We start from the raw sequence: 27,976 nt of genomic DNA on the forward strand, positions 1-27,976 counted from the left end.
GCAGAGAGAGAGGGGCGGGGGGGGGGTGCGGCGGGGGACTCGACCCCTCCCCCTCCCGCCCCACCAGGGGCGCACGGGCGGCTAGGCACCCGCGGATCCACGAAGCCACACGCACACACACCGAAACTCAAAACACACACCGGGGAAGGCTCCCAGCCGCCCACACGGAGCGCTGCGGCCGCCCGCGCGCCAGGCACTCTGTAAACACGCACTCGCACCCCCGGCGCGGGGCACACGCGCCGCCGCTCGTCCCGGGCGCCCGGGTGCGTGCGCTCGCCCTCGGCGCCTGTGTCTGCGTGTGCCCCCGGCTCCCCCGCGCTCCTCGGGGAGGGGGAGGAGGGGCTGCGCGGAGTGAGAGACGAGCCGGCAGGCCGAGGAGGGAGGGCGCGCAGGGAGGGGGGCCGACCGGGGGAGGAGGAGAGAGCAGAGGAGGCGGCCCCGGCGGCGGCGGCGGCGGCGGCGGCGGCGGCGGCGGCGGCGGCGCGGAGGGCTCGGACTGGGAGCCAGAGCTCGGCTGGACAGCGCGAGAGCAGGAGCCGCAGGAACTGCAGCTCCGCCAGCTTGGGCCGAGCCCGGAGATCCCGGCCTGGCTGGTCGGCGCCAGCCGCAGGTGGGAAGTGGTTGGGGCGGGCGGTGAGGGGCTCTCCCGGCTTGGGGCTGAGGCTGAGCCGCGGTGCCGTCTCCTCCCTCGGTTCCATAGATTGAGGCTGAGCATGGAGCTGTCCCCCCGCAGCCCTCCCGAGATGCTGGAGTCGGATTGCCCGTCACCCCTGGAGCTGAAGTCAGCCCCCAGCAAGAAGATGTGGATTAAGCTTCGCTCGCTGTGAGTCCCCGGCCGGGCGTAGGGGGAAGGGATCTTAGGGAGCCCGGAAGGGGGTGGGGGTGGGTGGGTAGCTGGAGCCGGGCTGGTGGATTCCCTCCGGCACACATGTTGGCAGGTGCGAGGAAATACGCGGCCCTGACGCGCAGGGCCAGGCCACATGTGCAAAAGGCATGTGCGGAGCAAGTCGGCCGGTTGGAGAGGGTTTAGGAGTTGCAAAGCTAACGACGCGCCCGTGCCGGTGGACCCCCCGGGGGACACACGCAGCGCGGAGAGGCGGCACGGGATGCGCCGTGTGGCAGGGCTGCAGACGGGCAGCTTTCGGGAGGTGCCAGGCTGACTCACACGTATCCGTGTGCAGGGTCGTGCAGATGTGAGAACACGTGTGTGCATGAGGGTCCGTGGGACACACAGATGTGTGTAGAGTGATGGCACACAGCTGCAGATCTAGTGCATGGGGATACTTGTGCCAACCTGTGGGTCATATGGGTCTCCGTTGGGATTGGTGGTTTCAGCCTCCTGCATCTTTCAGGGGGTGGGGATGGGGGGCGCCCCGTACCTGAGCCCCTCATTTCTCTTGGGGCCTGGAAATCCACTGTGCACAGTAATGATGGGGGACCCAGCTGGGATCTGGAAGAGGGGGGTGGAGCCCCTACCTGGGAGCCCCCGGTGGTGGTGGTGGTGGTGGTGGTGAAAAAAAATTGATTGACAGGGATAAGGTAACTGTCAAAACCTTTTTGTTGCTATATGATCTCCCAAGGATCTCCAAGCACATTTAGGCATCTTTTCTTGTTGTTGCAGGAGAAGGGCATGGGGGAGGATGGATAAACAGGGAAACAAGGGACTCAGGTGTCCCATACTCTGGTCCCAGGAGAGGGAAGCAACTTTTCTTTCTGTTCCTCAGAGGAGGAGAGGATTGGGTCAAAGACAGACCATGCACCATGTTTATCTCGCAGTCAGACGCCATCGGGTAATCTCCGCAGTCTGTTGATTCTTAATCAGAGAACAAGGGAAGGTGTCCTTCTCCCTGATATGACTCCCAATGGTCCCAGGAAAAAGGCTGGAGATGTTTGGTGAGGAAATGCGGGAACCATAGCCCTGAAACCCAGTTCCTCCCCATTATCCTCAATAGTGAGCACTGAAGCTTTCCATTTACTGGGTTCTGGCAGCGGGAGAGATGGTGGTAGGAGATGGATGGATGCTAGTGATTGCTTTGTTTTTAAAATACTATATCTATGGTGATGAGATGACCCCTTGATATTGGGTGGGTCTGTCTGATTTATACTGTAGCTGCTCGGAGAGGGCTTAGGGAGAACTGAGGCACAGTGGGCAACAAGGCTTGGCATCCAAATGTGCTTCTCAGTTCCTCTCCTTTGCTGCCTCCAGCCAATGCAATTTGCTGGGCTCTATGAAGCGCAGCCTTGGAATGAGTTCTGGGATGAAGAAATGGAAAACCGGATTGAATTGATTTTTGTTGGGAGGAGCACTGGGTGATTTTTGACAGAAGACGGTGCTCTGTTAATGGTGACTAAGCCAGGGTTGGGGTGGGGGTGGGCAGGTAAGGAAGCGGTGGAAAGGCAAAGAAGGGACCTCATGGTTCATACATTAGAGAATTCAAGGTGTCCCAGGACGGCTTCCCCATAGTGCTTATAGCTCATCATATACTTTCCTTGCCTCCTTTCCAGGTAATGAATGAGACCTGCAAGAGAGTGGGTTTTACCTGTTCACTGTCTCCCACACCTTTCTAACCCAAAGTCTTTCCTAGAAGAAAATTGCTCTTTCTTCCTTGACTATGAGAAGTGCTCACTGGTGAGAGAAGAGGATCCCCAGAGGAGGCACTGAAGTCCAGGGAAAGAAGGGAATTGAAGCAGCTGCCCCTACAGACTGCATTAGCTGAGATGTCCTTATGGGAGATCATGGTGGACAGGGATCGCTAGTCTTATTGATTGAATTATTCTGGTCTTCACTCCTGTCAGCAGTCTGGTTCTTAAGAGTGCTAGCTGCATGTCATAACTTATCCAGAAAAGCCCTGTTTTCATATTATCAGTCACCAGGAATAGATTCTTGATCTCCCTTTCTCAGAGCAGAGAAAGATTTTGATATCAAGGTAGATCCCGAGTTGATGGCTTATTGGATTTGGCCCTGTTTGAATATTGGGGAGGCTTGAATGTGGAAAGAGGGGGATGGACATGATTATCCCATGAGTGGGTTCTGAATAGAAATGGAGACATATGTATAAAGGCCTTGCTTGATTCCTCTACACAACATATCCTATCCCCCCAGCCCCCCAACTGTCCTTTCAGTTTCTTTTTTAAAAAATTATTTAATGTTTATTTGTTTTTGAGAGAGAGAGAGAGAGAGAGAGAGAGAGAGAGAGACAGAGCGTGAGCAGGGGAAGGGCAGAGAGAGAGGGAGACACAGAATCCAAAGCAGGCTCCAGGCTCTGAGCTGTCAGCATAGAGTCCAATGCGGGGCTCGAACTCGTGAACTGTGAGATCGTGACCTGAGCTGAAGTCACTCCAAACCCTCAACCACCGACTGAGCCACCCAGGTGGCGCCTCATATCCTTTAAATTTCTGATATAGGACATCTAGAGGGAGTCCTCCATTCAGGGAGGCTGGGTCTGGTGTTTTTGCCTTGGGTTACAAAGCCCATACAAAGCCCATCAATGAATCTCCTTGTGCAGGGCAGTTTCTTCTTGGGAAGGGCATCCAGGACTCCTGTTTCCCACAGTAGGACTCTGCCAAAGATTAACTTAAAATCTGGAAGCTATGAGCTGAAGTGTCTCTAGCTATGGGATTTCACCTCTACCTGGCAGGAAAATTTTCCTAACAGCGCAGACCCATGAGGGGAGGCACAAGAGAGGCTGGGATGGACAGTCTGGAGATGATGGGTCGAGCAGGGTGAGTACCTCTAACCCTGAGTGAAGGATTTGACTGGACTGCCTACCCTTCTCTGAGATGAGAGGGCCTTGAGGAGTGTAGGGTAGGGTCAGTAGAAGGAGGTTTTCTGTGTATTTTGTGAATCAAGAAAATCTGTGAACAGAGATTGGTTGGCTTGCCATCCTTAGCTCATTCATTCATTCAACAACTATTAATTGAGTGCCTCCTGAGGGTCAGGTGACGTGCTGGAGGCTGGGATATACTAGTGAACAAAGTAGACGGTCCCTGCTCCTATGGAGTTTGTAATCTGGAGTGAAGTGCAGTGGAGAGGGGATAAGGCACCCTGTTCCTCATTTTGCTACATCCATCCAAGTGGTAAAGCTCTACCACTTCAGTTTCTGCCTAAACTTTTCCTCTGAGGGGGCCTAGACACCAAGAAAAGCATAGAAATGAATTCTTTCTCTTTCTCCCAGGATAGTACAAGCATCACTTTCTTCTCTCTGTCCCAGTTTCTCCTGGAATTTTACAGACAGAACTTCCCTTTTCCTTTGGGATAGTATAAACACAATCACTTCCTCTTCTTTCTTCACATGGACTCAGGACTCCCCAGATCTAGGTGCTATGTCCTAAGCTGTGGTTCAAGGTCATTACGGCTGAGCTGGGACAAGGACCCAGCTGGGCATTAGTTTTGGTCTTCTTTGTTTCATCAGAGTCTAGTGTGGTACCTGAAACATAATAGGCACTCAATAAATGCCATTAAATAAAAGGAATGAACAAATGAATTAATGAGTATATGTGTACATGTCACGGGGCCCAGTTCTGTCTCTGATTCTGTGGTGCGTGTGTTCCTGCATGTGGGTGGAGGGGGTGGGGTAGCAGGAAATAGGGATGGAGGAAAAGGAGATGGTGTTGTGTTTTGAGAAGGCGATGTTTGAAAGGCGTGGGGTTTGAGGACCTCAGGACGGAGCCTGGAACTGAAGGAGTTGCAGAGAGGATACAGAAACGTTATTTGGGTGTGTGGATGAGATGTATGAGGATAAAACTGTAATGCCTGACATGGGTACATATGTGTCTGGGTGAAGGTTGTGGAGGGGGGGCAGCTTGTGGAGTCAGACCTCCATGAGGATGCCTCTTTGTTTTCATATTTATAAACGGCATTTGTGATGATAAATATGTCGGGAAGGCATGCACTTCCCTGAATACCCGAAATTGTCCTATGTATGAATGAGATGATGATGATGATGATGATGATGATGATGATGATGAGTGTGTGTGTGTGTGTGTGTGTGTGTGTGTGTGTGTGCATGCGCGTGGGCATGTAGGTAATGGGATACTAAGTATGTGTGATCTTGTGTAGGTGTCTGCGATACACTAACATTTTTTTTTTTTTACAATACTGGGGAGATGAAAAGGGCAGTCGGAGGAAGCTGAGGGACTGGACTGGGTGCCTCACTGATTGGTTTATCCCCCCTTGTGTCCTCATTTTGTATGTGACCCACAGAGTGATCTTCAGTGGCTCTTACTGTTTTTGAAAGCTGTGCAGCCGTCCTCCTTTTTCTGCATATGGCTGTGGGGCTGCTGTGAAGATTGCAAGATAAACTGTGGCTCCCTGGATCTCTGGAGAAAAAGCCCCATTTCTCCCAGGCCCTGGCAGGGATGAGTTTTAGTGCCTCCCTCCTCAGATCAGCCCAAGTCCCTCTTTTATTTCCAACCATGGCAAAGGGAATCTCTCCTTCCTGGGTTTTCTAGCCCCCTGTCTCACCAATACCTCCCGTCTTTCCATTTCCTTCATCAGCTGTGTCTTGAGTGAGGCATCTCGATGGTAGAAGGTGAAAAACTCTTGCAGTAAGGGAAAGGGAGGTGCAGGGAGGGAGGACATCAATTTAGACCAAAGGAAGAACTTCACAAACCTCTGGTCGGAGCGGGTGGCTGGAGAGAACGAGCATGGCCGAGTGGTGGTGGTGGAAGAACATAGGGAATGGTGGGAGACTTGAGTTGGAGTTCATGTGCCCATGCCGCCAGTTAGTAGCTGCATGACCTTTGAAGTCACACGTAGTCCCTCTGATCTCAGTTCTTCATTTGATACCATCCACGTGAAGGTTTGTAGATGGCAAAGTCTGGAGTTCTTTCAGCATTGCGGAGCTTGCTGTGTGAAGAGGCAGGGGGAACGAATGGGTGACCGTTGGCTTGGATGGGGGGGAAAGCTAAAGATTCAAGAAGCAGGAATATGAATTACTTAATGGGTTGAAGTCCCGGTGTCTGGGACATGATTTGGAAGAGTCTTGATGAATGGTTGTCTGGAGGGTTGAGACAGGTGTCTGAGCTTAGACAGTAGAAGACTGAGTGGGGTTGCAGGCTGGCTGTCTTACAAAGGATGTGGGACACCGAAGTCAAAAGAAAAGAGAAGGACTTAACGCCCATCACCCCTTTTCCCAGTGGGTCAAGCTAGAAGTGGATGGGCCAGTTGTAGTTCTAAGACATGGTGGGTGTGGGGAGCCCAGGGACTGCCACTGGCGAGTTCTGGGAGCATTGGAGAAACTCTTCTCTGGCATTTATCCTAAATTTCTAGGTCTTGTTGGGAGTGATATGATCAGGTATGCCACATCCTATACTAGAGAATCTCTAAAGTCTCTCAGAACGCAAATATCACTTTGTTTGCCCAGAGGCCCCAGGAGGCCAGTTGGAAAGACCGAGAGAGGAAATTCTACAGTGGAGATTGCATTTGCCAGGAGGAAGGGGAGGATGGTGAGGTGTGATGTACCGGTACTGGAAGGCCAGGTGAGAGACCCAGCAGAAGAGAAGCCTAGACTTCTCTAGACCCCTTTCTATACCTGCCCGCTGTCCAGGGAGCCCCTGAAGTCAATGAAGTGGCTAGCTGTTTCCTATCTTCCCCTCTTTTTTTTTTGGCCGCTCCCATCTGAGTGGGATGGAGGAGCAAGGGACCTTGAAACAGATCTTTCCCTCTCTTGTGCGTCTGTAAAGGAATCATCGAGGATTTGTTTCCGGCTCCTCTGCTCCCTCTGCTTTCCTCCTCTTTTATTTTTCTTGCATCCTTTCCTCTGTCCCTTCCCTCCTTTGTTCCTGTTTTTCTCTGCTGGGGTGCGTTTTGCTCTTTTCTCTTGTCCCACTTCCTCTCTCCCTATTCCCTTTGACCTGGCTTCTCTGGCCCTCAATTCTCCTACCCCTTTCTCACCTTGGCCAGGGGCCAGGCCATCCCTGGGGCCTCCCCCTCCTCTTCCCCCTCCCTGCCCCCAGGAGTGGTGGTGATAGTGCAGGGTGAGTTTGCTGCAGGCGCCCTTTGGGACCACGTTAGGAGTCCAGCCTCAACGGCTGTATTCTGCACCTTCCGCACCGCCTTTCTTTTGCCTTCTCAGTGACCTCATCCTCCCAGCCTCCCTGGGGAGGAAGCCAAGTAATTGCCTTTGGATCTCAGGGGGCTGATTTTCTCAGGTACGGAAGTTGAGTAGCTATTTTCCAACCCTCTTCAGGACTGAGAAAAAGGGACAAAACCAGGGCAGCAGGTGGGGTGCAGGGGAGACACCCAAGAGATGGGAAGTTGTTAGATAATGAGACCCTCCACTAGAGAGGAAGACTTAATGGTCCCCGGGAACTGGGAGAGCATCCTGGGGCTATTTAGTGGGGGCGAAGGGAAAAAAACATTCATTGTTGTCCATTCAATGCCGAGAGGTCCCTAATGCAGGTGCTTTTGCCCCTTTGTCCTGAATATCCACCCCTCCGCCCCCCTTTATCCTGCAGTGGCTTCTCTCCCCTTAGCTCCTGCTGCATTTGTGTGAGTCTGAGAAGGAAACACCAGGTTAGGATTCGACTTCAGCATCTTAGACCTGGCAGGAGTCCACTGAGGGAGCCGTGATGAGGTTTTGGTGGAGAAGCAGGCTTGGTGGGAAAAGGGTAGGGTATATCCAGGGAGTGACCTGGGCGGGGGGAGGGGGCTGGGAGAAGAGCGAGAAAGGGGGTGCTTCAGGTGGTGCTGTTGGATACAGCCTGGGTCCTTGGTCAGCAGATTCCATAGCTGCAAAGAGAAGTCAGATTTGCAAATAATTACTGTGGCTGCAGTGGCGTGATTAGGCTGCCAGCTGCTGTTGGCACCATTTAGTTTTGGGAAGGGAGCTTAGCTTCCGGGGGGCTTAGTGATTTTTTTGGCAGGCAAGACCCGAGGGCTAGAGAAACATCCCTTTCCTTCCTGTTCCTTGGCTTCCCTGCTCCCCTGTTTATCAGCTCTTCCACATCTAATGTGATTGGCTCTCTCCTCTAGGCCCACCTTGTTTGGAAACTTCTTGGGGCCTGAGCTGAATGAGCACACATCCCAACAGTGTCGCCAAGCTCCCTAAACGCGGACCATATCTACCAAACAGTAGCTTTAGAAATTCCAGTCTTGAAGAAATATTATAAATCAGATTGTACCAGACTCACCCTAAAGACTTCTGTGTCCTGGTTGTTCTCTTCCTTTCTGTTCCTTCTTGAAATGCCCAGAAGATTGACTGTTGTTTTGATTGCAGCAAGATGGAATAAACAGAGATACACAGGAGAACTTCCTGGAAAGTTCATGGAGGTTAGAATGTGACGTTCCTGTGATAAAGAAGAAAACCATCTCCCTCCTTTTACATCAGGGTAGGGATGAGTTGGGGAAGCGGTGACCTACTCAGAAAGGATGAACTTGAATCAGGGAATCGAGACCCAGGCATCTTGTTTCCTGAGTGCCTCCAACCCAGGCACTGAATCTGAGAATCATAAAATGTTCAGAGGAGGGAGCGCCTGGGTGGCTCAGTCTGTTAAGCGTGGACTTTGCCTCAGGTCATGATCTCATAGTTCGCAAGTGCTGACAGCTCAGAACCTGGAGCCTGCTTCAGATTCTGTCTGTCTCTCTCTCTCTCTCTCTCTCTCTCTCTCTCTCAAAAATAAATAAACATTAAAAAATTTTTAAAAATGTTCAGCAGAGGAAAGTGATGCCTAGAGATGGTTGGTAAGGTTGGGGGGCAGGGCTGGGACTAGGCTCCAATCTCGCTAGTCCACAGTTTTGTGCCACGCTGGAGTATCACACCTGCAGTCAGTCCCTTTCCAAGCTTCCAGCTCACTTTCCCATCCCAGGCCGCCTTCAACATCTGCTAGGCCCCCTGGACACAGGGCATCTGCTGGAACATCTGCTGGGATGTGGTTGGGAGGGCTGGTGGGGTGGTCCACATGGAGGTGGTTAATGAGCCGAATGAAACAATGCAGGGAGGGAGGGACAAGTGAGGCAGCGAGAAAGAGAGAGAGATCTTAAGGATTGGGTCCTGGGAGCCTCCTCGCTCATTAGCTAGCCTTCCTTGGACTCTGTTGCCCACCCCTCCCAGTTCCTCCTTCTCTGAAGGGCTGAAGCCTCAGGGAGAGGTGACTCATTTGTGGGCTGGGCTGGGCTGGGAACTGGGATATCTGGGGTCTTATTGGTCTGGGCTGAGGCTCGAGCTGTTTGGTTACCCTCTTCCTCATCTGATCTGAGCTGTTCTGGGCTTTTGCTAGGAACACCTGTTAGAAACGGCTTCTGGTCAGGAGGCAGAGGAGGAGTACTTTCAGACACAACATGGGTTGGGGCCAGCCCCTTCACCTCTGCTTCAGTGTTTCCCCAGACCCTCTTCTTCAGCATCTTTCAAATCTCTCTTCTTTCCCTCCCTGCCCCCTTAGTCCCCACTGCTCCTCCTCCTCCTCCTCTCCCTGCACTCTCTTGGTTTCTGTTCTTCTCCCACTCCCTGCCGCCCTCCACCACCCTCCCTCCACCCAGCTCCTCCGTCCAGTGCCTAGAGATCTCTTACTACCGCTGCCATGTCAACCTGAGGCCCACCGCCTCCCAGGATGGCACCCCAGCTCTGCCACCAGGGGGGCTATTTTTATCCCTAGAGCCACCCCCGCCGCCACCGTGCCCAGCCAGCTGCCAGAACTGAGGCTGCTTGTATAGCAATGGGGGAAGCCAGGGGAGTGAGGGGAGCAGCAGTGCTTGGGGAAGGTAGAGATCTGGTTGTTCTTGGTTGCTGGAGCGCTCTGCATTTTCGCCACTTTCTGCTTCTGACTGCCTCCTGGCCCCTGTGGACTCAGGAGCCAGGGAGAAGCCCTAAACATCTGGAGTGGTGGTGGCAGGGTGACTGGGGCTTTTCCACACCAGGCGGCTGGGTACAAGGGTGAGCATAGGAGGCTTTGTTCATGGAGGACTCCCAGTGAACGTTTGCTGAACAAATAACTAACTAAATAAAGCTCTGGGCTAAGGAATAATCTGTGACCTTCATGTATCACTTTATAGTTTGCAAGGTGCTCTCATGCGATCTCATTTGATCCTTGTGTGAATTCTGTGAAGCACATATTACGTCCCCATTTTACAGACAACGAAAAGACCTCAGAGGGTCCTGCCCAAGGTCATACATGGTGACAAAGTCTAGGCAAAAGTCTCCTGATTTTAATTCATGTCCTCTTTCCATTGGATGTAGGTGATTTCTTTGGCTCTTTCAATTTCTGAGATTTTGGAGCCCTGACATCAGCCAGTTAATCCCTTCCCTGACCCTCCCCACCTCCACCCCTGCTCTCATCCACTCCCCCATCCCCACCCCCTCTCTTACACTCCTCTGACCAGAGGCAGGGTTTCCAGTTCTTGGTTTACCCCCTGTCCCAACTCCTATTCAGTGCAGGTGGGGAATGCTGGGAAAAATCCTGGGAGGGAGGCGTTATGCTTGTGCTCCTTGCTATTTTTAAACTAAATTTAAGGACTAAAGGAAAGCCCATGCTGGACGCTGCTGGGGTCATCCTATCTATGCTCTGCCTTCCACGCAGGGAAGTCTCGTTAGCTCAGACAGAAGTGTGGGGTGTCTGTAGATGCGTAGGTGAGTGGGTATGTGTGAAATTGTTCTCCCCAGGAAGGGGTGGTGGTTGGCCAATATCCTTCCTTATTAGGAACAGTTAATAATAATGCCAGGCTGGGATGAGCAGGTATGGGATACATGCTGGGATGATGCAGCATGTATGTATGTGGGGTGAGGTGGTCAGCAGTCACTTGTCCCACCAGCTTTGGTTTTACTGAACAAGAGAGCAGAGGGAAAGAAACCTGCACCTTTCTGTGGGAGGGTTGAGGTTCGTGTGTACTTGACGTGGCAGGGCCTGGAGTTGGGGGTGGGGGGTGGGGGAGCTGCCCTGGCTTGGTGTTTGTTGGTTTTCCAGGCTGTGTGCAGCTGGCTACCACCTTCCTCCACTCCTAGCCCATCCATGTCCCTCCAAGCAAGCATGTCCACAGGCCAGGCCAGTGACTTGTCCCTCATCCCCTGGGTGTCAAGTTCTGGGTCTCTGACTTTGGGTCTAGTCCTTTATTTCTCTAAAAAACACTCACCAGTGTGTGTGTGTGTGTGTGTGTGTGTGTGTGTGTGTGTGTGTTGGGAGAGCAGAGAGAATGAGATGGGCCCAGAGAGGGTTTCCTTTTTTCCAAAATCTGCAGCAGTCCCGCTTCATGGCTACCGGGACGTACGCCAGGAAACAACTTGTAGATATTTAACCTCCATTCCTCTGTTGCTGTTGAAGCCCACTTCCACTTGTCCCAGTGCTCAGTGAGGCTGAGAAACAGCAGGTTCCCAAACTTCATTTGTTTATAATCCTTCAAGGTTTTGGCACAGTGACAAAGTATTTTAATTTCTCTCCGCTTTTGGGGGATAGAGCTGGCGGGGGGGAAGACTTCCCGTCATAAAATCCTAGCTCTTGGTCTGTTTCTTCTCTTTTCCCTTTCTCCTGTCATACTCATCCCCACTAGTCCCCTTTCCTCATCTCCACATTATCCCCAGCTCTAAACCCTGGATTAAGGAGAAGGCAGTCGCGCGGGACTCTTCCCTGGATGCATTTGTCTTCACCCGGGGCTCTCCTCCTCGGCCCCGCCCGGCCCCTCAGCTGACCAATCGCGGCCCTGGTGCGCTTGTATCGGTGACGTCACCTCACAGCCAATCGGGAGGCGGGCTGGGGCTGTACGCGCACGTCCACTTCGCGCCGCAGAGGCCGGCTTCTGCCCCCCAACCTGAGCGAGAGCAAAGCCTGGAGGCGGAAGGGTTGGGGGGTAGGGGGGTGCCTGGTCCCAGGCCCGTCCTAGGCCGTCCCATCAATTCTCTTATCCCTCTGGGCTGGACTGGCCTCTCCCCAGTTCATTCACAGTTATCCCCCAGTACGCGTTTTCTAGATGAGACCACGGTGGGGGGTGGGGGAGGGGGCTGGGAGTGGGAAAGTAACTTGCCCAACCTCTTCGTTTCTATGAGCGAGTCCTCCCGACTTTCATTCACTGCTTGGGCAGGGCCTTCCCTCCCCCTTGAGCGGGTCTCTGGGTGAGGATTCCCCTGATTCCTGGCTTCCATAAGCCCCTCCCCTGTAGTTTCTGCTTCTCATGCTGTCTTGCTTCTGTCCTTTCAGGTGGGTTAAAGCTCATTTTGAAGAATGGCCCCGGAGGAAGACCCTGGGAGGGAGCTGAATCTGCCTTAGCCCCTCCAGGGGGCCCTTGCAGGGTCCCTTCCCCTCCCACGGGCGGACTTCCTCTCCACAACAGGTTCAGGGTGGGTCCCTGGCCCTGTACCCTTAAGCCTTCTGCTAACCCCTTCTCCCCAAAGAGGAGCCCCACCTCCTCAGAACAAGGGGCTGGACTGTGCTATTTCTGTCCTTTCTGGGATTGTTCTGAGAACAGATTCTTGTTTTCGGTCTGATTCAGATGTGAAACTTTTCCCGTGGCCTCTCACCCAGTTGCTGTGGGCTGCTTCTCTGTCTCATCACTCCCTTCTTCCTCCCGTCAGGCCCCTCCTGTTCCCCTCCCCAAAGTTCTCTCTGGTCAGTCGCTCAGTTCTGCCTCAGTTCTGCCGAGACCTGGAGGAGGAAGTTGGGCCCAAGAGGGAGTCATTCCCCTCAGGGGCCCTGGGGCCCTGGGGGCGGCATTTTGATAACTCTGAAGTAGGACACTTTGATTCCCATGGCAAACCCTGTTCCTGTGCAAAGGAGCCACCTCCAGGTCCCCATCCTCAGGTAGGCACCAGGGCTGAGAAGGGGAGAGGGGGGGAGGAGGAGAAGGAGGACAGGTTGCTGTGGGTCCACCACTAGTACTTTGGTGGAGGGGGAGGGATCAAGACTTGATGGCCCCCATATGTGGGGTGTGTGTGTGTGTGTGTGTGTGTGTGTGTGTGTGTGGCCTTCTCCACCTTTTACACCATCTATCTTACCCTTCACCTTATTCTCCTTCCATTTCCATCTCCCTTTTCTTTGTTTCTTTCCTTCTTCCTTTCTTTTGCTTCCTATTAACGGTGGCAGGTGACTTAGCAGTGCCTCCCCCCTTTCTCTCCTCACCCCAGCATCCTTAGGACCTCACATTCCTCTGAAATCTCCTCATCTGGTCTTAAGAACCCCAGAGGGAAATAGGATTCTTCTCCCAACTCCTAGCCCTTTGACCTGAGGCAGTCCTGTCCTAAGCGCCCACTCACAGTGATTTTTTTAGGAGTGTGGTTGCTGGAAGTAATACAGGGGGCTTTGGAAAGGGCCAGATCATCAGCCATGATGATCCAAAGAAATGAAGTGCTGGGGAAGCTGAGCTCTTCTGGGGTGTTGGGATTGTTACTGCCCTGAGCCTTCCCTTTCAGCTGCCTAGAGCTGGGAGAGACTGGGGCTTCCCAGGGGTCAGGGTCTGAGACTTTTCCTGGGGCGCAGGGGCTGAAGGGAAAGGAGAAAGAAGCGGGTGTGGTGAAACAGGGCTAGGGGTGGAGGTGGAAGGATTGCTGGGGAAGCTTCCAGTTTTCCTTAGGCCGGGATGAGGACTGGACAGGGGTGAGCATCCTGTTGTGCAGGGAAAGGGACCCTTTCCTGGACTCTCTGAGGACCGAACCAGAGGGGGTGGAATGATACTGCCATAGGTGGAGAAGTGGGACTTCCTGCAGAATGCTGAGGTGAGGGCTGTGGGCAGGTCTGGGGAGATCCTAACTCCGCAGCCCTGAAGGACTTTAGAACCAGAGAGGCCACTGCCAGGCTGGAAGGGTGGTGTGGGAGAGATAGAGGACTTCAGGAGGGTGACGTCCAGCACCTGGAGCCTTCTAGCTGCCCGAGTCCAGGTCCCCTTCTTGGACTCCCCATTTGTCAAATGTATTCTTTAATCTTTCCGTCCCTCCCTCCCCGTTCCTTCTGGTGTCTGGATCATGTCAGGTTCAGATTTCACCAGAAGCTATAAAAGAGCAAGATCTAGAGGGGGAGGCAGGAGGAACTTGGAGGGAAGGGTGTGTTAAAGCCAGCCACAACTTCATTCTTCTCTGCAGGCTCTCCATTAGAGTTTCAGAAGCCCTGCCTCAGAGATCTCCATCGTGAGCTCTGGCAGATAACTCCGCACCTGATTCCTCTGCCCCCTCTCTCTTTTGTTTATTGAACGAACATTCACTGAGCACGTACTGGGTGCTGCGCTGGGTATAGCAGCAGAATAAGCAAAGTCACTGTTAGCGTCGCTAAGGTGCTTACAGGCTGCTATGGGCCGACAGACACGAGCACTTCCTGGTGGCGCACTGAGGAGCCATGATGAAATGGGTTCCAGCCTCTCTCCACGCAAGTTACATGCTGGAGCTCCTTCTGCCCAACACCTTTGGTGTGCGGGGCACAGCTAGGCTCCAGTAGTGAGTCGTGGGCTTGCCCGCCTGACTGAGATTGACAAGTTGTGTGACCTTGGGCCAGTCACTTAACCTCCCTCATCAGGTGATTTGTGTGGCCCACGAGAGGTTTGTCACTATGAAGGAGAGATCATGGCCATGTTCACTGCCCCATTTCCCCTGTTAGGGGGCTTCCTAATCACCAGCCTCCATCCAAACTAGACTCACCCTTCACCACCCGGACTTGGGATGGAGAAGGCAGGTGCTTGTTGGATTCAAAGGCAACGGTGGGTGAGCTGGTTGGGGTGGGGCCAGCGTGATGCTGGTCAGTTCATTCCGATTCACATCACGTTTATAGACACCCATCATTGTGTGTCAGGCCCTTCGCACACATTATTTCATTTAGTTCTCTTGTTGACAGCCCTTCACAGGTGGTTTATCATTATCTTCACTGTTTTACAGATGAAGGAAAAGAGGCTCTAAAAGAAAGGTTCTCAAACTTCTGTGTGCAGGAGAACCATCCTGGGTGTTTGTTAAACATGTTTGCAGATCCTTGGACCATGACCTCAGAAATCCTGGGTCAGTAGGTGTGCAGGGGGACCTAGAATCTCAATTTTTCACAAGTAGCCCAGGTGATTCTGATGCCAGTGGTCTGCAGGCCACATTTTGATAGCTCCTGATTGAGAATTAGTCAGTGACTTGCCCAAGGGCTCAGAGCCAAGAGGTGATAGATTTGAATCCAGGATTCCTGCCTCCCAGAACTCAGCCTCGGTTTCTGCCTCGGAAATAGGGGTAGCGATTTCCTCCCAACTCCCTCCCTCCCTCTAGGCCCATTGTGAAGATAATATGAGATAATGTGGGAGAAATCACTTTTTAAAATGTAGAGCTGGCGGCACTGCTAACGATTATGCGAATACATGCAAATGAACACGCGTGGGCTTGGCTGTTCACTTTGGGAGCCTGTGCTGGGATGTTTCAAGAGGTGGGTCGAGAAAGGAAGTGGAAGAACTTTGGTGAGTTTAGTTTTGGGTTTTAAAAACGGCTGACCAAAGTGGAAGATGAGGGCTGGGGCGGGAATCCAGGAGAGAGATGAGACCAGAGGCTTTTCTTTCTTCTTGGGTTGTGTGTCCCCAGATTTGAGGGTCCCTGGCCACAGGGACTGACCAGGAAAGGGAAGCCCTGGCTTGTGCCTGGGCTCCAAAGGCCCAGAGGCGGAGCGAACCTCTTTGTTCTGCGATCTCTGGGTTAGCAGTCTGGGAGAGGCTGGCTCAGTCCCCCTTCCCAGCTCATTGGCTGGAAAGCCTTTTATGTTGACTAGCCTCTATCCCACCTCCCTAATGAAGCCCTAGCTGGGGCAGCAGCTTTACTGAAGCTGGCTTCTTTCCTGCCATTTGCACATGCAGCAGGAAGGTCAGAAGTGGGGTTTGAAGATCATCCACTGAGGAAGCTGCCGCATCGTCCTCAACTGTTTTCTTCTTCCCTTTCCCCCTTTCCCTTCTGCCCCATTTGCATTCTGTCTTCATCAGGACTGCTGGCTCCTGAGGTGAGAGTTGGCCTGTGACTCTCCCTGTGGCTGGCTATTTCGGGCACCCCCTTTCCAAAGCTGCTGAGACCCCAGGATTCTGGAGCCGCTTCTGTTCAGGAGTACCATTATTCTCCCTCCCCGGCATCCCTGGGAATTGATGCTAATTTCAGCCTCTGGTCCCTGACTCATTCTTTTCTCCTTCCTGACTCATAGGGTGACCTTGGGTTTCTGAAGCCCCTCTCAGTGGGGAAGTGTCATGGCCACCATTTCACCCCCGACCTTGGTTTTAGGCGAGGCAGGGCAGAGCTGGGGGAAAGAGTGAGAGGGGAATGTTTCTTTGCTTTCTTTAAAATCACCATCTGAAGTCAGAGTTTTGTTGGCTTTGTGGCTGCCTGGGCTGGACTCGCTGGACTTCTAAGAAGTCTCCCACTTAATCACTGACCCCCAGCACTCGCGGGTGCAAAAGATGAGGGATTGTACCTTCAGGCAAAGCATCCCGTAAGTGAGACCCATGACCTCACTCCCACCACTCTGGCTCTGGGGGAAGCTGCTGTGGGGCAGAGGTTGGGGATGGGCACAGTCACACATTGCCAATGCTTCTCTTTGGCACAGCATTGGGGAGGCAGGGGTTAATCCTGCTTTGTCCGGGTTGATGGATTCAGGAATCATAATCCATTAGCTCTGCCTGGATGGAGTGAGGCCAGGCGAAAGCATTCAGATTGGTCTTTGTTCTGTGTCTTCGCCATCCCTGACAGGGACGGAGGGGTTGTGGACATGTACCCCCCTCCCTGCCATGACCAAGGGACATAATGGAAGAATCTCGGGGGCTCTTTTGCTTGCTGTTGACCCCACAGCTCACTCTTCTGGGGGAAATTGGCAATCTCAGCTCTTGGTTATCCAGGCTACGAAACAGATCATCCCCAAAACATTGCCCCAGGGGCTTGTACCTGCCTAATGGTGCTGTGTCCGGGGCAGTCTGAGCCAGAGTTTTCAGGAAACAGTGACTGAAGGGAGGTGTTGAGAGGTCAGAGATAGGTGGGGATGGTGGGGCCAGAAAAAAGCCCAGGGTGAAACTTTGGGGGTAGATAAATTTAAAATAGGCAGTGGCAATAGCCTGGGATGAGAGACACTAGCTATGATACTTACTGTTAGAAAGAGTAATGATCTGTGGAAGACTGAGGCTGGGTCTGTAACATGCACCCCATCAGAGGGTGTTGTGTTACCACGACAAGGTAGCAGCAGCGTCTGACCGGGCTCTGCGTACCCACCCCCCACAGGCTGCGCTACATGGTGAAGCAGTTGGAGAATGGGGAAGTGAACATCGAGGAACTGAAGAAAAACCTGGAGTACACAGCTTCTCTCCTGGAGGCCGTCTATATAGACGAGACACGGTGAGAGAGCTGCACACACAGGAAGATCCCAGACAGGCACAGTGATCCAGGGTTGGGAGTAAGACAGAAAGCTGGTGACAGAGACACGTGCCAGGGCCGGAGCAGGATGCGAGAGCAGAACTGTAGATAGAGATGTCATGGAGGTAAAGAAGCAGAGGAACAGATAGGGAGTAACAGAGGTAGAGACAGACACAGGTACCAAGGAGAGAAGACCTTCCGAGCTGGAAGGGACCTTGAAGCTCATGTGGTCCTAACCTTCTTGCCTGGCGGGTGGGGGAGGAATCCCTCTAGACCTGTGCTGCCCAGGATGGGAGCCACTGGTCACAGGTGGCTGTTGAGCTCAAGTATGAATTGAGCCGTGTGTGTATATGTAAAATGCACGCTGGTTTTCAAAGAGTGAGAAAAAGGATTGTAAAATATCTCAATATACTTGTTGACTTCACATCGAAATGCTAATATTTTGGGTGTATTCGGTTAAAGAAACCTTATCATTAAAATGAGTTTCACCTGGTTCTTTTTACTTTTTTATTTTATTTTATTTATTAATTTTTTTTTGATGTTTATTTATTTTTGAGAGAGAGAGGCAGACCTAGAGGGAGACACAGAAACCGAAGCAGGCTCCAGGCTCTGAGCTGCCTGCCAGCACAGAGCCCAACGTGGGGCTTGAACTGACGAACTGGGGGATTGTGACCTGAGCCAAAGTCCAGCACCTAACCGACTGAGCCACCCAGGCACTCCTCTTTTTACTTTTTTAATATGGCTACTAAGCAATTTCAAATTACTTATGTGTGGCTTGCATTTTATTTCTGTTGGACAGTGCTGCCGGTCTCCAGGCTCCCTGACAAGGCGGTACCCGGTCCATTTTCTGCTTGAGCACTTTGCAGAGTTGGGAGGCTCACTACCTCACATAGTGAGCTGTTTCATTATTGGAGGCATCGGATAGAAAGAGACAGACATTTAAAAAATGTAGTGAGAGAGCACTCCTGAGTGGCTCAGTCGGTTAAGCGGTAAGCCTCTGACTTCGGCTCAGGTCACGATCTCACGGTTCGGTTCGTGAGTTCGAGCCCCACCCCGCGGCAGGCTCAGTGCTGACAGCTCGGAGCCTAGAGCCCGGTTCGGATTCCGGATTCCGCGTCTCCCTCTGCCTGCCCCTCTGCCGCCGCTTGCACTCTGCCTCTCTCCCTGTCTCAAAAATAAATAAACGTTAAAAAAAAAAATGTAGTGAGAGAAAGGCAAGGGAGGGTCAGAGAAGGGAGCGAGGAGAGTTGCTGAGCGGTGGGGTGTGGCTGGACCCAGCGTCTCTAGGCTGTGGAAGCACCCCCTGTCTTTGTTCTGTGACTCCCCCTCCGGGGCCTCAGGCAAATCTTGGACACGGAGGATGAGCTGCAGGAGCTGCGGTCGGATGCTGTGCCTTCGGAGGTGCGGGACTGGCTGGCCTCCACCTTCACGCAGCAGGCCCGGGCCAAAGGCCGCCGAGCGGAGGAGAAGCCCAAGTTCCGCAGCATCGTGCACGCCGTGCAGGCCGGCATCTTTGTGGAACGGTGAGGCCCGCCCATGCCCAGCCTCCCTCTGCCTCTAGATGTGACCCTGTCCCCCAGACACCCAGGGCTTCCGGGGCCCCTACCGGACCGCCAGCGTGGCCCCCCTGCGCCCAGCGCGCAGCCTCACAGCCTGCCCCACTCAGACCCCACTTCCCAAACTTTCTTACCTGCGCTTCTTTTCATCATTCGCCCTTAGGATGTTCCGGAGAACGTATACCTCTGTGGGCCCCACCTATTCCACTGTGGTCCTCAACTGTCTCAAGGTGACCCCCCGGGTTTTTGGGAAAGAGGAAGAAGGGTGGGGGATGGAATGCTCATTGGGACTTTCCGACTCTTCATGGGGTGATTTTTGCTTTCCCTTTTAACTGCCATTCCCATGCTCCTCAAAACGACATGTTGCCCACTCCAGAGGCAAACTCCTACGTTTTTGTCCCCTCTGTACTGAGAGATGTGTTGAGAAGAAGGAGGCCCCGCTTCACCACGTCTTTGTCTTCCTGCTTCCCAAGCCTCTGTAAACATTGGGAAGTCCTCCTTGAAGTCTAATTGTAACCCTTGCGGAGGCTGGGAAGCTCCCCTGGGAGTCTCCCTGCCTAGTCTGTTGTTTCCACAGAACCTGGACCTCTGGTGCTTTGACGTCTTCTCCTTGAACCGGGCAGCAGATGACCACGCCCTGAGGACCATTGTTTTTGAGTTACTGACTCGGCATAACCTCATCAGCCGCTTTAAGGTTGGGCAGCATCGGACCCCTCTTCCTGGGCAGGGTTCTCGGCTCCCATCACTCCTATTCTAGAAGATTCCCAACAAGCAAGTCCCACAGGCTCCCTCACTCAGTCTCACCATCAGGGAAGTGTCCCTGTGCCCACCCGCGCAGCCTCTCTTTCACTTGCTCCATCCTGAGCTTCTGACTTCATTTATTGTTTTCGAGGAGAAGATTCTAGGTCTGCAACCTTCCAGCCTAGGGTTCTGCTCTCTCCCGCTTTGCTTCTTTCTCATAACTTGTCCTCTCCAGGCTGGCCCGAGGTTCAGCTCCCTGTGTCAGCCACCCTGCCTCCTGCCTGTGGACACCCGAGGCCTAGAGTCCAGATGCTGTCAGCCTGTGCCCTTGGGACTAGAGTCTCTCCATTTGTTTCCTGGCCACTCCTTCCCTTCCCCCTCAACTCTAGTCTCTGGCCAGGGAGTTTTATGGAGAGGATCAACTCTTGGTGAGGCTGGGTGGGGCTGTCTGAGGGGAGGGAGGGTGTGTGAACTCCGTTTGTTCTTCAGCTTGGCTGACCACAAAGAATACGGGATTAAAGTCCTCTCCAGATTCTGTGCCAGGGGAGAGTGTCTTTGGGGAATAGGGGCTGGAAAAAACCACTTCCATGTGGAAAAACCACACTTGGAGTTGGAGGGTAAAGGGGTTGAAGGGTCACATTGGGAATATTTGGCCAGCGCTTAGGTGGGGGTGGGCCTAGATGTTAGAGCAGAGGAAAACATGAATGTTCTGAGGGGGCCAGGCTGGGGACAAAGGGGTCTAGTTGGAGGGACCTTTCTCGGAGGGCTTTGGAAGATCGTCCAACCGTCCTCTGCCTCTGCTTCACTGTTATGCGCCTTTGGTGCGTGTGAGCCTTTCCTTGACCCTTGACTCCTCGTTTTACAACAACTCTCAAGAAGGTTTCCAGAACTTTCCTGAGATGCTCAGTTGAGATTTTCCTCGGTGCCTTCCTGAGGCCAGTCCTTCTGCAGCCTCATTTTCTTCCTTCTAATCCTGCCTTCTCCAGGCCAGAGAACAGCAGGGTCTTCCTTTTCCTAAGCTTTTTCCCAGCTCCTGTTTCTTCAAACTGGCTCTCAGACATACTCCAGACGCCAGGTTCTCCTAAACTTTGCTTCCTTGCCTGGAAGGACTGGTTTTGAGGGACCCCGAGAATAACTGCATCAGGTTGGGTTTGGCCCAGCCCCAGTCCACTGTGCGCCAAGGCAATTAGAGAGAGAGGGGCACTTCCTGCTTTAGTGTTCACTCAGGGCAGAGATTCCAGTTGGAGCCGCCCTTGTCAGGCTCCACGTTCCCTTCCTGGGCACCCAGCCCCTCCCCTGCGTCCCTTCCCTTCCCTCCAGGGACACCATGGCAACGCAGAAGCAAGGGCAGTTGTCATGGAAACGGTCCTTTAAAATTCCCTGAATTTGGGGCACAGCCCTCCAGGGTGGGGGTGGGAGATGTTAGGGTCTGACTGATTAGTGGTGCATCTTCTACGTCTCCTCACTATTGCTCACCTCTACAGAAGCCTGCCCCAGTCTTGAACCTCGCTCTCCTCACAGCCTCAGCAGATCCAGGGAGACTGGTGCAGACACCAGCCCTGCCCTCTGGGAGCCTTGAGCCTTTGAAGGAGGCAGGCATGCTCCAAGGGCATATACAGAGACAACTCACAATAGCTGGACAGAGCTCTGGCTCCCGGTGCTTGCGTGTGTGTGTGTGGGTGGGTGGGTGTGTCTGGAAGGGTCATCTTATTTTTTCCCCTGAACCTCTCTCCTTGGTCTCAGATTGGGGATGGGATGGGGTGGTTGGAAGATAGGAGGGAAGTTTTCTTTTCTTAAAAATCCCCAGGGAAATAATAATAATTACAGCTACTCTTTAGAGAGCACTTACTAAGTGCCTTGTACTTATCTCATTAAATTCAAGGTAGGTGGTATTATCTTCATTCTGCAATGAAGTATCGGAGGCATGTGGCTTACCCAAGGTCACAGGGCCAGCAGGCGGTGGAGGTGGGGTGTGAGCCCAGGTTCACCTGACTGCCGAGCTCGTGCTTTCTCCCTGGGCCCCACTGCCTCCTGTAGACAGGCGGCATTGCTGATGTCAGTCCTCGGCTGCGGGCCATTCCTGCAGATCCTCGATTTTCTCCTTCCCACTGCAGATTCCCACTGTGTTTTTGATGACTTTCTTGGATGCATTGGAGACAGGCTATGGGAAGTACAAGAACCCTTACCACAACCAGATCCATGCAGCAGATGTTACCCAGACAGTCCATTGCTTCTTGCTCCGCACAGGGATGGTGGTAGGTGCCCAGGAGATCATTCTTCCGTGGTTTAGGGTCTTCCGGCTGCAGAACTGGGAAGTCCAGACTGTACTCCCATTTCCCTTTCTGTCTCTTTGGTTCTTTGCCTTTGGTATCTCAAAGTCTTTACAAAGTCAAATTGGACTTCACTCAATTCTAGAGAATTCCTGGGTGGACCATAACTTCATGGGCAATGCTGGCGATGTGTGCTGGGATGCAGTGGGAGTGTTGCATGGTGGGGTAAGGGAGGGCATTCCGCCATTCTGGGAGCTGAGAAACCTGCCGTCTTAGCCCAAGAGCTGGCCTCGAAGAATGGAAGGGGTGGGCTGAGTGTATAGCCTGGTGTGGAGGTCTTTGGGCAGTGAAGGGCAGGGGTCAGACCCCTCTCATCCTGTCCCTTTCTCCCAGCACTGCCTGTCCGAGATCGAGGTCTTAGCCATCGTCTTTGCTGCAGCCATCCATGACTATGAGCACACAGGCACGACCAACAGCTTCCACATCCAGACCAAGTGAGGGGTGCAGATGTGGCAGGGGCAGGAGGGGCCAAGTGGGGGTGGGGGTGGTCACCAGAGTCACCACCTATAGGGAGCTGGGCCTGATGACCCCTTGGCTTTGCAGGTCAGAATGTGCCATCTTGTACAATGATCGCTCCGTGCTGGAGAATCACCACATCAGCTCTGTCTTCCGAATGATGCAGGATGATGAGATGAACATTTTCATCAACCTCACCAAGGATGAGTTTGTGTGAGCCGAAGGCGGGAGTGGCCGTCCCGGAGAGACCCCTCACCCAACCCTGTCTTCTTCCTTCCTGGCCCTCCTGCCTCTGGGTGCTGTAGGGGCTAATCGCTTTTCTGCTTCTGTCCATCCAGAGAGCTACGGGCCCTGGTCATCGAGATGGTGTTGGCCACAGACATGTCCTGCCATTTCCAGCAAGTGAAGTGCATGAAGACGGCCTTGCAGCAGCTGGAGAGGTGACATCTGGTGGGGGTGTGACCGGGACGCGGCCAGAGTGGGGGCTGTGTGAAATGGGGACACGTATGTGGGCAATTGGGGTGCCAGGTCTTTACCTGGATGTAGGAACTCTCCTGGTCCCAGGTATCTGAGTCTGTCTCTGTGGCCCTGTGTGTGTGTGTGTGTGTGTGTGTGTGTGTGTGTGTGACACGTGTGTGTCCACGGCCCTGGGTTTATGTACAGCCCAGGCTGTCGGTCTCCTGGAGAGCACTTTGGGCCAGGAGTCTGAAATGAACGTTACAGCCCCTGCAGGACAGCTTTTCCCTGGAACGTTGGCAAAATCAGGCAACCTTTCTGGACTCGCTTTCTTCTCTGTGCAGTGTGAGAGTGACAGGCTTCCCTGCAACGGCTTACAGCCAGTTCCTCTGCTAATAGGGCTATTGAGAGAATCATTCGAGGTTAAAGAAAAACAGCACAGAACAAATGCCGTGATTGCTGAATGTTGCTTAAAAGTGGGTGGGAGTCTATAAATGCGTTTAAGAGAGAACAGACTGTGTGTGTGTGTGTGTCCTGAAGGTGTGTCCCGTACGGCGTCTCTGCGTGGGACAGCGTGCAGTGTGGCATTGTCGGGGAATAATAATATAACAGTAATAATAATAATAATTGTTACTAATGTTATTATAGATAATAACTACTCAGCACTTACCACGTGCCAGACACTCTACTAAATGCCTGTATGTTGTGTGTCATTTAATTCTCAGAACTACCCTGTGGGGCGGACTCTGTTACTATTTCCAGGTAGCCTTGAGGAAAGTGAAATATGGAGATTTTAAGTAACTTGCTCTGTGTCTCACAGCTAGGGAGTGGTAGGTAGAGTGGGGATTCGAACCCAGGGCCTCTGGTTCCAAGAGCTCGGGCTGCTTCCTATACGTATAGGAGCGTGTCCGCACGCGCGTGTGTACCTGTGTGTGTGCGTGCGCATGCGTGTCATCTCAGGGACCAGTTGAAGTTGCCCACAAGGATCCAAGGACATGCATGTGATGGGAAGTTAGGAATGGTCCAGGTTTCCTTATCCTAAAAGATTGGTCTCCCTTTGCTTGCCACCTGCCCTGACCAGGATTGACAAGTCCAAGGCCCTGTCTCTCCTGCTCCACGCTGCTGACATCAGCCACCCAACCAAGCAGTGGTCAGTCCACAGCCGCTGGACCAAGGCCCTCATGGAGGAATTCTTCCGCCAGGTAGCATGGCGTCTTCACCCACCCCTGTCCTTCTCTCCTCTTTGTTCTCCAGGTTCGCACTCCACCCTCCAGATCTTCGTGCAGCTACCTGCAACTTCTGACTTGATCCCAAACCCGTGGGATCAGATGTCATTTTCCCAGAAGCTTAATTGTAGTTGCATTCCCCTTGCGTCTCATCCATTTCCAGGCCAGAGGCGCTGAAATTCCTCTTCTCCCACAACTCCCAAACTCCCCCAGCCTCACCCCGGATCTGGTAGTCTGAGGCACCCCCTCCAGCTTTCCCTGCCCTGTCTTCTCCCCAGGGTGACAAGGAGGCAGAGCTGGGCCTGCCCTTCTCTCCACTGTGCGATCGCACGTCCACTCTGGTGGCGCAGTCCCAGATTGGTGAGTGTCCTTTCCCATAGGGAGGAGAGTACCGGGAAGGGGAGAGGATGCCTTCTCGGCCTGGCCCAGGGTTGCTCCAAGTTGCCATCCCTCAAAACCAGTCTTCCTATCGAGTAAGCCTGTGCTAGAGCACGGGGTCCCGGGTGAAAGGCCTGGGGGTGCAAAGGCAGGGTCAGAAAGGCATTATTCCAAAGGCTGCCCCCATTGGGAACTCCTCAGCCCCGGGTTACCCCATTTTCCACGCAGCAGGGGGTGCCAGCCACACAGGCCCCCGTCCTCTGCCCAGCCCTCCAGGTGAGGCCTGTCCATCCTGCTCCCCCTTCCCTGCAGGTTTCATTGACTTCATTGTGGAGCCCACCTTCTCTGTGCTGACCGATGTGGCTGAGAAGAGCGTCCAACCCCTGGTGGATGACGACTCCAAGTCTAAAAACCAGCCCAGGTGAGGGATGCTGGGGTAGCCGGGTCTCCTGCTTCTGGGGGAGGCAAGAGGGACTCACAGAGAGCCCAGGGAGGAGGTACAGCCATGGTGGGGCCAGCGGAGAAGCAGGCTACTCAAAACTTGGGAGTCTCTGATGTGTGTCACACACAGGGGTGAAAGGATGAGACCAGAAGGGTGTGACCCGCACCTGTGGTCCCCTCCACCAATTTTTGTTTCTTCCATTAGCTCTGTCTCTCTTGCCTCTCTGCTAATCTTGTTTTTATTTTCCTTCTAGTAGGAGGGAAGGTGTGGAGAGGGAGGGGTGAAATTGAGTGAAGAGGGCCAGGGACTTGGGGGTTCCTAGCAGAAGGAAAGGGAGAGAAGGATAAGTCTCCTTAAGCCTCCTCCTGGTCTTCCTTCCCCTCCACTCTGAGGGCTGGTGAAGGCAGCTCTGGAGTGGGCCGGGTCTCACCTCTCGAGCTGGGGGGCCTGCTTTAGCTTCCAGTGGCGCCAGCCTTCTCTGGATGTGGAAGTGGGAGACCCCAACCCTGATGTGGTCAGCTTCCGCTCTACCTGGACCAAATACATTCAGGAGAACAAGCAGAAATGGAAGGAACGGGCAGCAAGTGGTGGGTACCGTTGGAAGCGGGGATGAGGCCTTGTGGGGAGGGTGGCTGATGGAGCAGTAGCAGGACCATTTTCCTTAAGCCCTGGAGCGTCCCTTTGTGTGACTCCCAGAATTGAGGATGGAGCTAATCAGACTAAAGTTAGATCCCAGGAAAGACTATTGAGCTGACTGGCCTGGATCATTCTAGAACGGGGACAAGAGAGAAGATAGAACAGCCATATTCCACAACCCGAGGGACTCCATGCATATTGTGGTCTGCAAATGGCGCCCCGTTAGATTTGGGTAACTTGGTGGCCTTGGCTGGGAAATCTCTTCCTTTATGGGTGAATTGAAGGTTGTGAATGTTAGCACGGCTGGAGGGGCTCTCCCTAAGTTGGCATGGGTTGAGTATAGTTCATCTTGAAGGCGGAAGGATGCATGAGAATCCTTTACTTTTCTCTATATACTTCTTGGGTTCTGGGGAAAAATATTTCTTGGTCTGGTCCTGACTTCCTAAATGTCCCCTGCAGGTATCACCAACCAGATGTCCATTGACGAACTGTCCCCCTGTGAGGAAGACACCCTGCCCTCCCCTGCTGAAGATGAACACAACCAGAACGGGAATCTGGACTAGTCTGGGACTGGCCCCGGTGAGCCTATGTGGTGGAGTGGGGAGGGTCTGGAGATTCTGTAGGGAGTAGGGAGAGCTGGGCGTCCGACAAGGCATCTTAGAAGGGTCATCTCTGGGGTTCAGTGGATGTGAAGTTCTCCCTCACTCTTTCCGGGGAGGAAAATGGAGGAAGTGGACACAGAACTGAGCCAGGGTGTGAGTGGGAAGCAAGGAATTTCTCCCACCCCCTCTGTCCACTCCCTGCAGGAAGGAAGGAGGAAGCTCCTCAGAACAGGGAGGGCCTGAGCAGCCAGCCTCTGTAGCACCTCTGAGAGGGTTCGGGAACAGGGCCCAGTCAGGGCACAAGATTCTGTGAGGTCGAAAACCATCCCCCAACACCACACCCTTGGCTGGGCACCCTGTGCAAGGTGGTTTGGGCGCAACTGTATATGGGACTGAGTGGGGGGACCTGGAGAAGGTGAGTCAGGCTGGAGATAAGGCAAAGAGCTGAGCACTGAGACCTCTCCCTCTTTCCCAGGTCCTCAGTGAGTCCAAAGTGTTCGATGTCATCAGCACCATCCATCGGGACCGGCTCCCCCATCTGCTCCAAGGGAGCACGGAGGTTGAGGAACAGACAACCCACCCGAAGGCCAAATGCCAGAGATTGTGGGGTTGGGGGAAGGGCCCCTCCCCACCCGACACCCATTGGGGCACACTTCAATTTCCCAGCAGCAAGACTGGGGAACTTTAGGGTCCCAATGGTCACTGTGCCCATCCCCCTGCCTCTGGACTTGCCCCACCCCCTCCGTGGCCAGATGGCAGGCTGGGGGAGGGGAGCTTCTTGGAGGCTTCCCAGGGCCCAGAGGGGAGGGTCAGAGATGCCAGCCCCCAGGCCCTCCCCCATCCTTTTTGCCTCCAAGTTTCTAAGCAATACATTTTGGGGGGTTCCCTCAGCCCCCCCCAGATCTTAGCTGGCGGGTCTGGGTCCCCCTTTTCCTCCCCTGGGAGGGGCTGGAATAGGATAGAAAGCTGGGGTTTTTCAGAGCCCTATGTGTGAAGAGGGGAGTGGGCTCCTTCAGGGCATGATACCTTTCTAGGGCCTGGGAATGAGGGGGGATATCCTCTTTACCCCAGACCTATACTGCTTCAGCGCCATCCTCAGCCCCCCCGCCCCCATCCCAATCTTCCTTCCCTCCCATTCTGAAATGTCGACTGGGGGAAAAGACGAGGCCTTCCCTGGGGTCCTCAAGAACTTGGGATTGGTCTAGGCCCTTGGGGCTTATCACTTACCTACCCTGGCTGTCCTGAGCCCTTTGCCTCCTTCCCCTCCCCTGGGGCCAGGAGGCTCCCATCCGACCAATGTCTGTAAAGTGCTTTGAGGTCTCCCCAGCAAAGCACCTTCAGGATGCATCTTAGGAGCACAGGCAGGAGAGACCAGCTGGGTTGGGGTCAAGGGTGCATGGGGAGGGTGACGTAGAATCCAGTAATCCTGCACTGCTAACAGAGCGGGTCCCTCCCCTCCCTCCCCCTTCCAGCACCTGCCCAGCTGCAGACACCAAGAGGCCCCTCCCCCGGGACAAGTGGAGGGTGGTGGGTGGAAGGCAGATGGGAGGGACTCAGGGCTGCTGCCGGGTGTCCCCTGAAGACAGCCCAGCCAGGCCCTGTGCCCCTTCCTCTCCTCAGGCTCCTTGAGCCGCCTTGTCCCAGGAAAGGTCCAAGTCCAGGTGACTGCCCTCCTCCTTTCTTGTAAATACCAACCATGCATTTGTACAGTGGGCCCTGTTCGTGTGAAGTCCATATCCATGGTCTCTCAGACCTGCCACCCACTTGTCCCTCCTACCCCACCCTGAGTGGGGCAGAGACGCATGTGACTCACCCCTGCCCTGGGTCTCCCAGAACCCTGCTATAGCCAGAGATCAATAAAGAAGGGAGACCAGGCCTGGATGTGTTTGGTGTTCACTGGG

General features: G+C 53.6%; 1 protein-coding gene across 3 annotated transcripts; it reads left to right on the forward strand.

The window, feature by feature from the left end:
• Positions 1-405: 405 nt before the first annotated feature.
• On the forward strand, positions 406-27,950 carry PDE1B (phosphodiesterase 1B). Of its 3 annotated transcripts, XM_027036361.2 has the most exons (16): positions 406-610; positions 701-823; positions 17,121-17,234; positions 18,593-18,775; positions 18,972-19,038; positions 19,386-19,502; positions 21,664-21,804; positions 22,213-22,313; positions 22,423-22,548; positions 22,674-22,775; positions 23,873-23,993; positions 24,296-24,377; positions 24,708-24,816; positions 25,294-25,424; positions 25,933-26,052; positions 26,551-27,950. In XM_027036361.2, the coding sequence occupies exons 2-15, from the start codon at positions 714-716 to the stop codon at positions 26,034-26,036; spliced, it is 1,608 nt and encodes a 535-aa protein (XP_026892162.1). In that variant the 5' UTR covers positions 406-610; positions 701-713; the 3' UTR covers positions 26,037-26,052; positions 26,551-27,950. The 3 variants fall into 3 exon arrangements, with proteins under 3 accessions (XP_026892162.1, XP_053082314.1, XP_053082315.1); XM_053226339.1 differs by lacking the exons at positions 406-610; positions 701-823 and adding an exon at positions 11,916-12,723; XM_053226340.1 differs by lacking the exons at positions 406-610; positions 701-823 and having other exon boundaries at positions 17,122-17,234; positions 18,531-18,775.
• The last annotated feature ends 26 nt before the right edge of the window (positions 27,951-27,976 follow it).

This window comes from Acinonyx jubatus, chromosome B4 (genome assembly GCF_027475565.1).
Source record: "Acinonyx jubatus isolate Ajub_Pintada_27869175 chromosome B4, VMU_Ajub_asm_v1.0, whole genome shotgun sequence".
Taxonomy (NCBI): Eukaryota; Metazoa; Chordata; class Mammalia; order Carnivora; family Felidae; genus Acinonyx; species Acinonyx jubatus.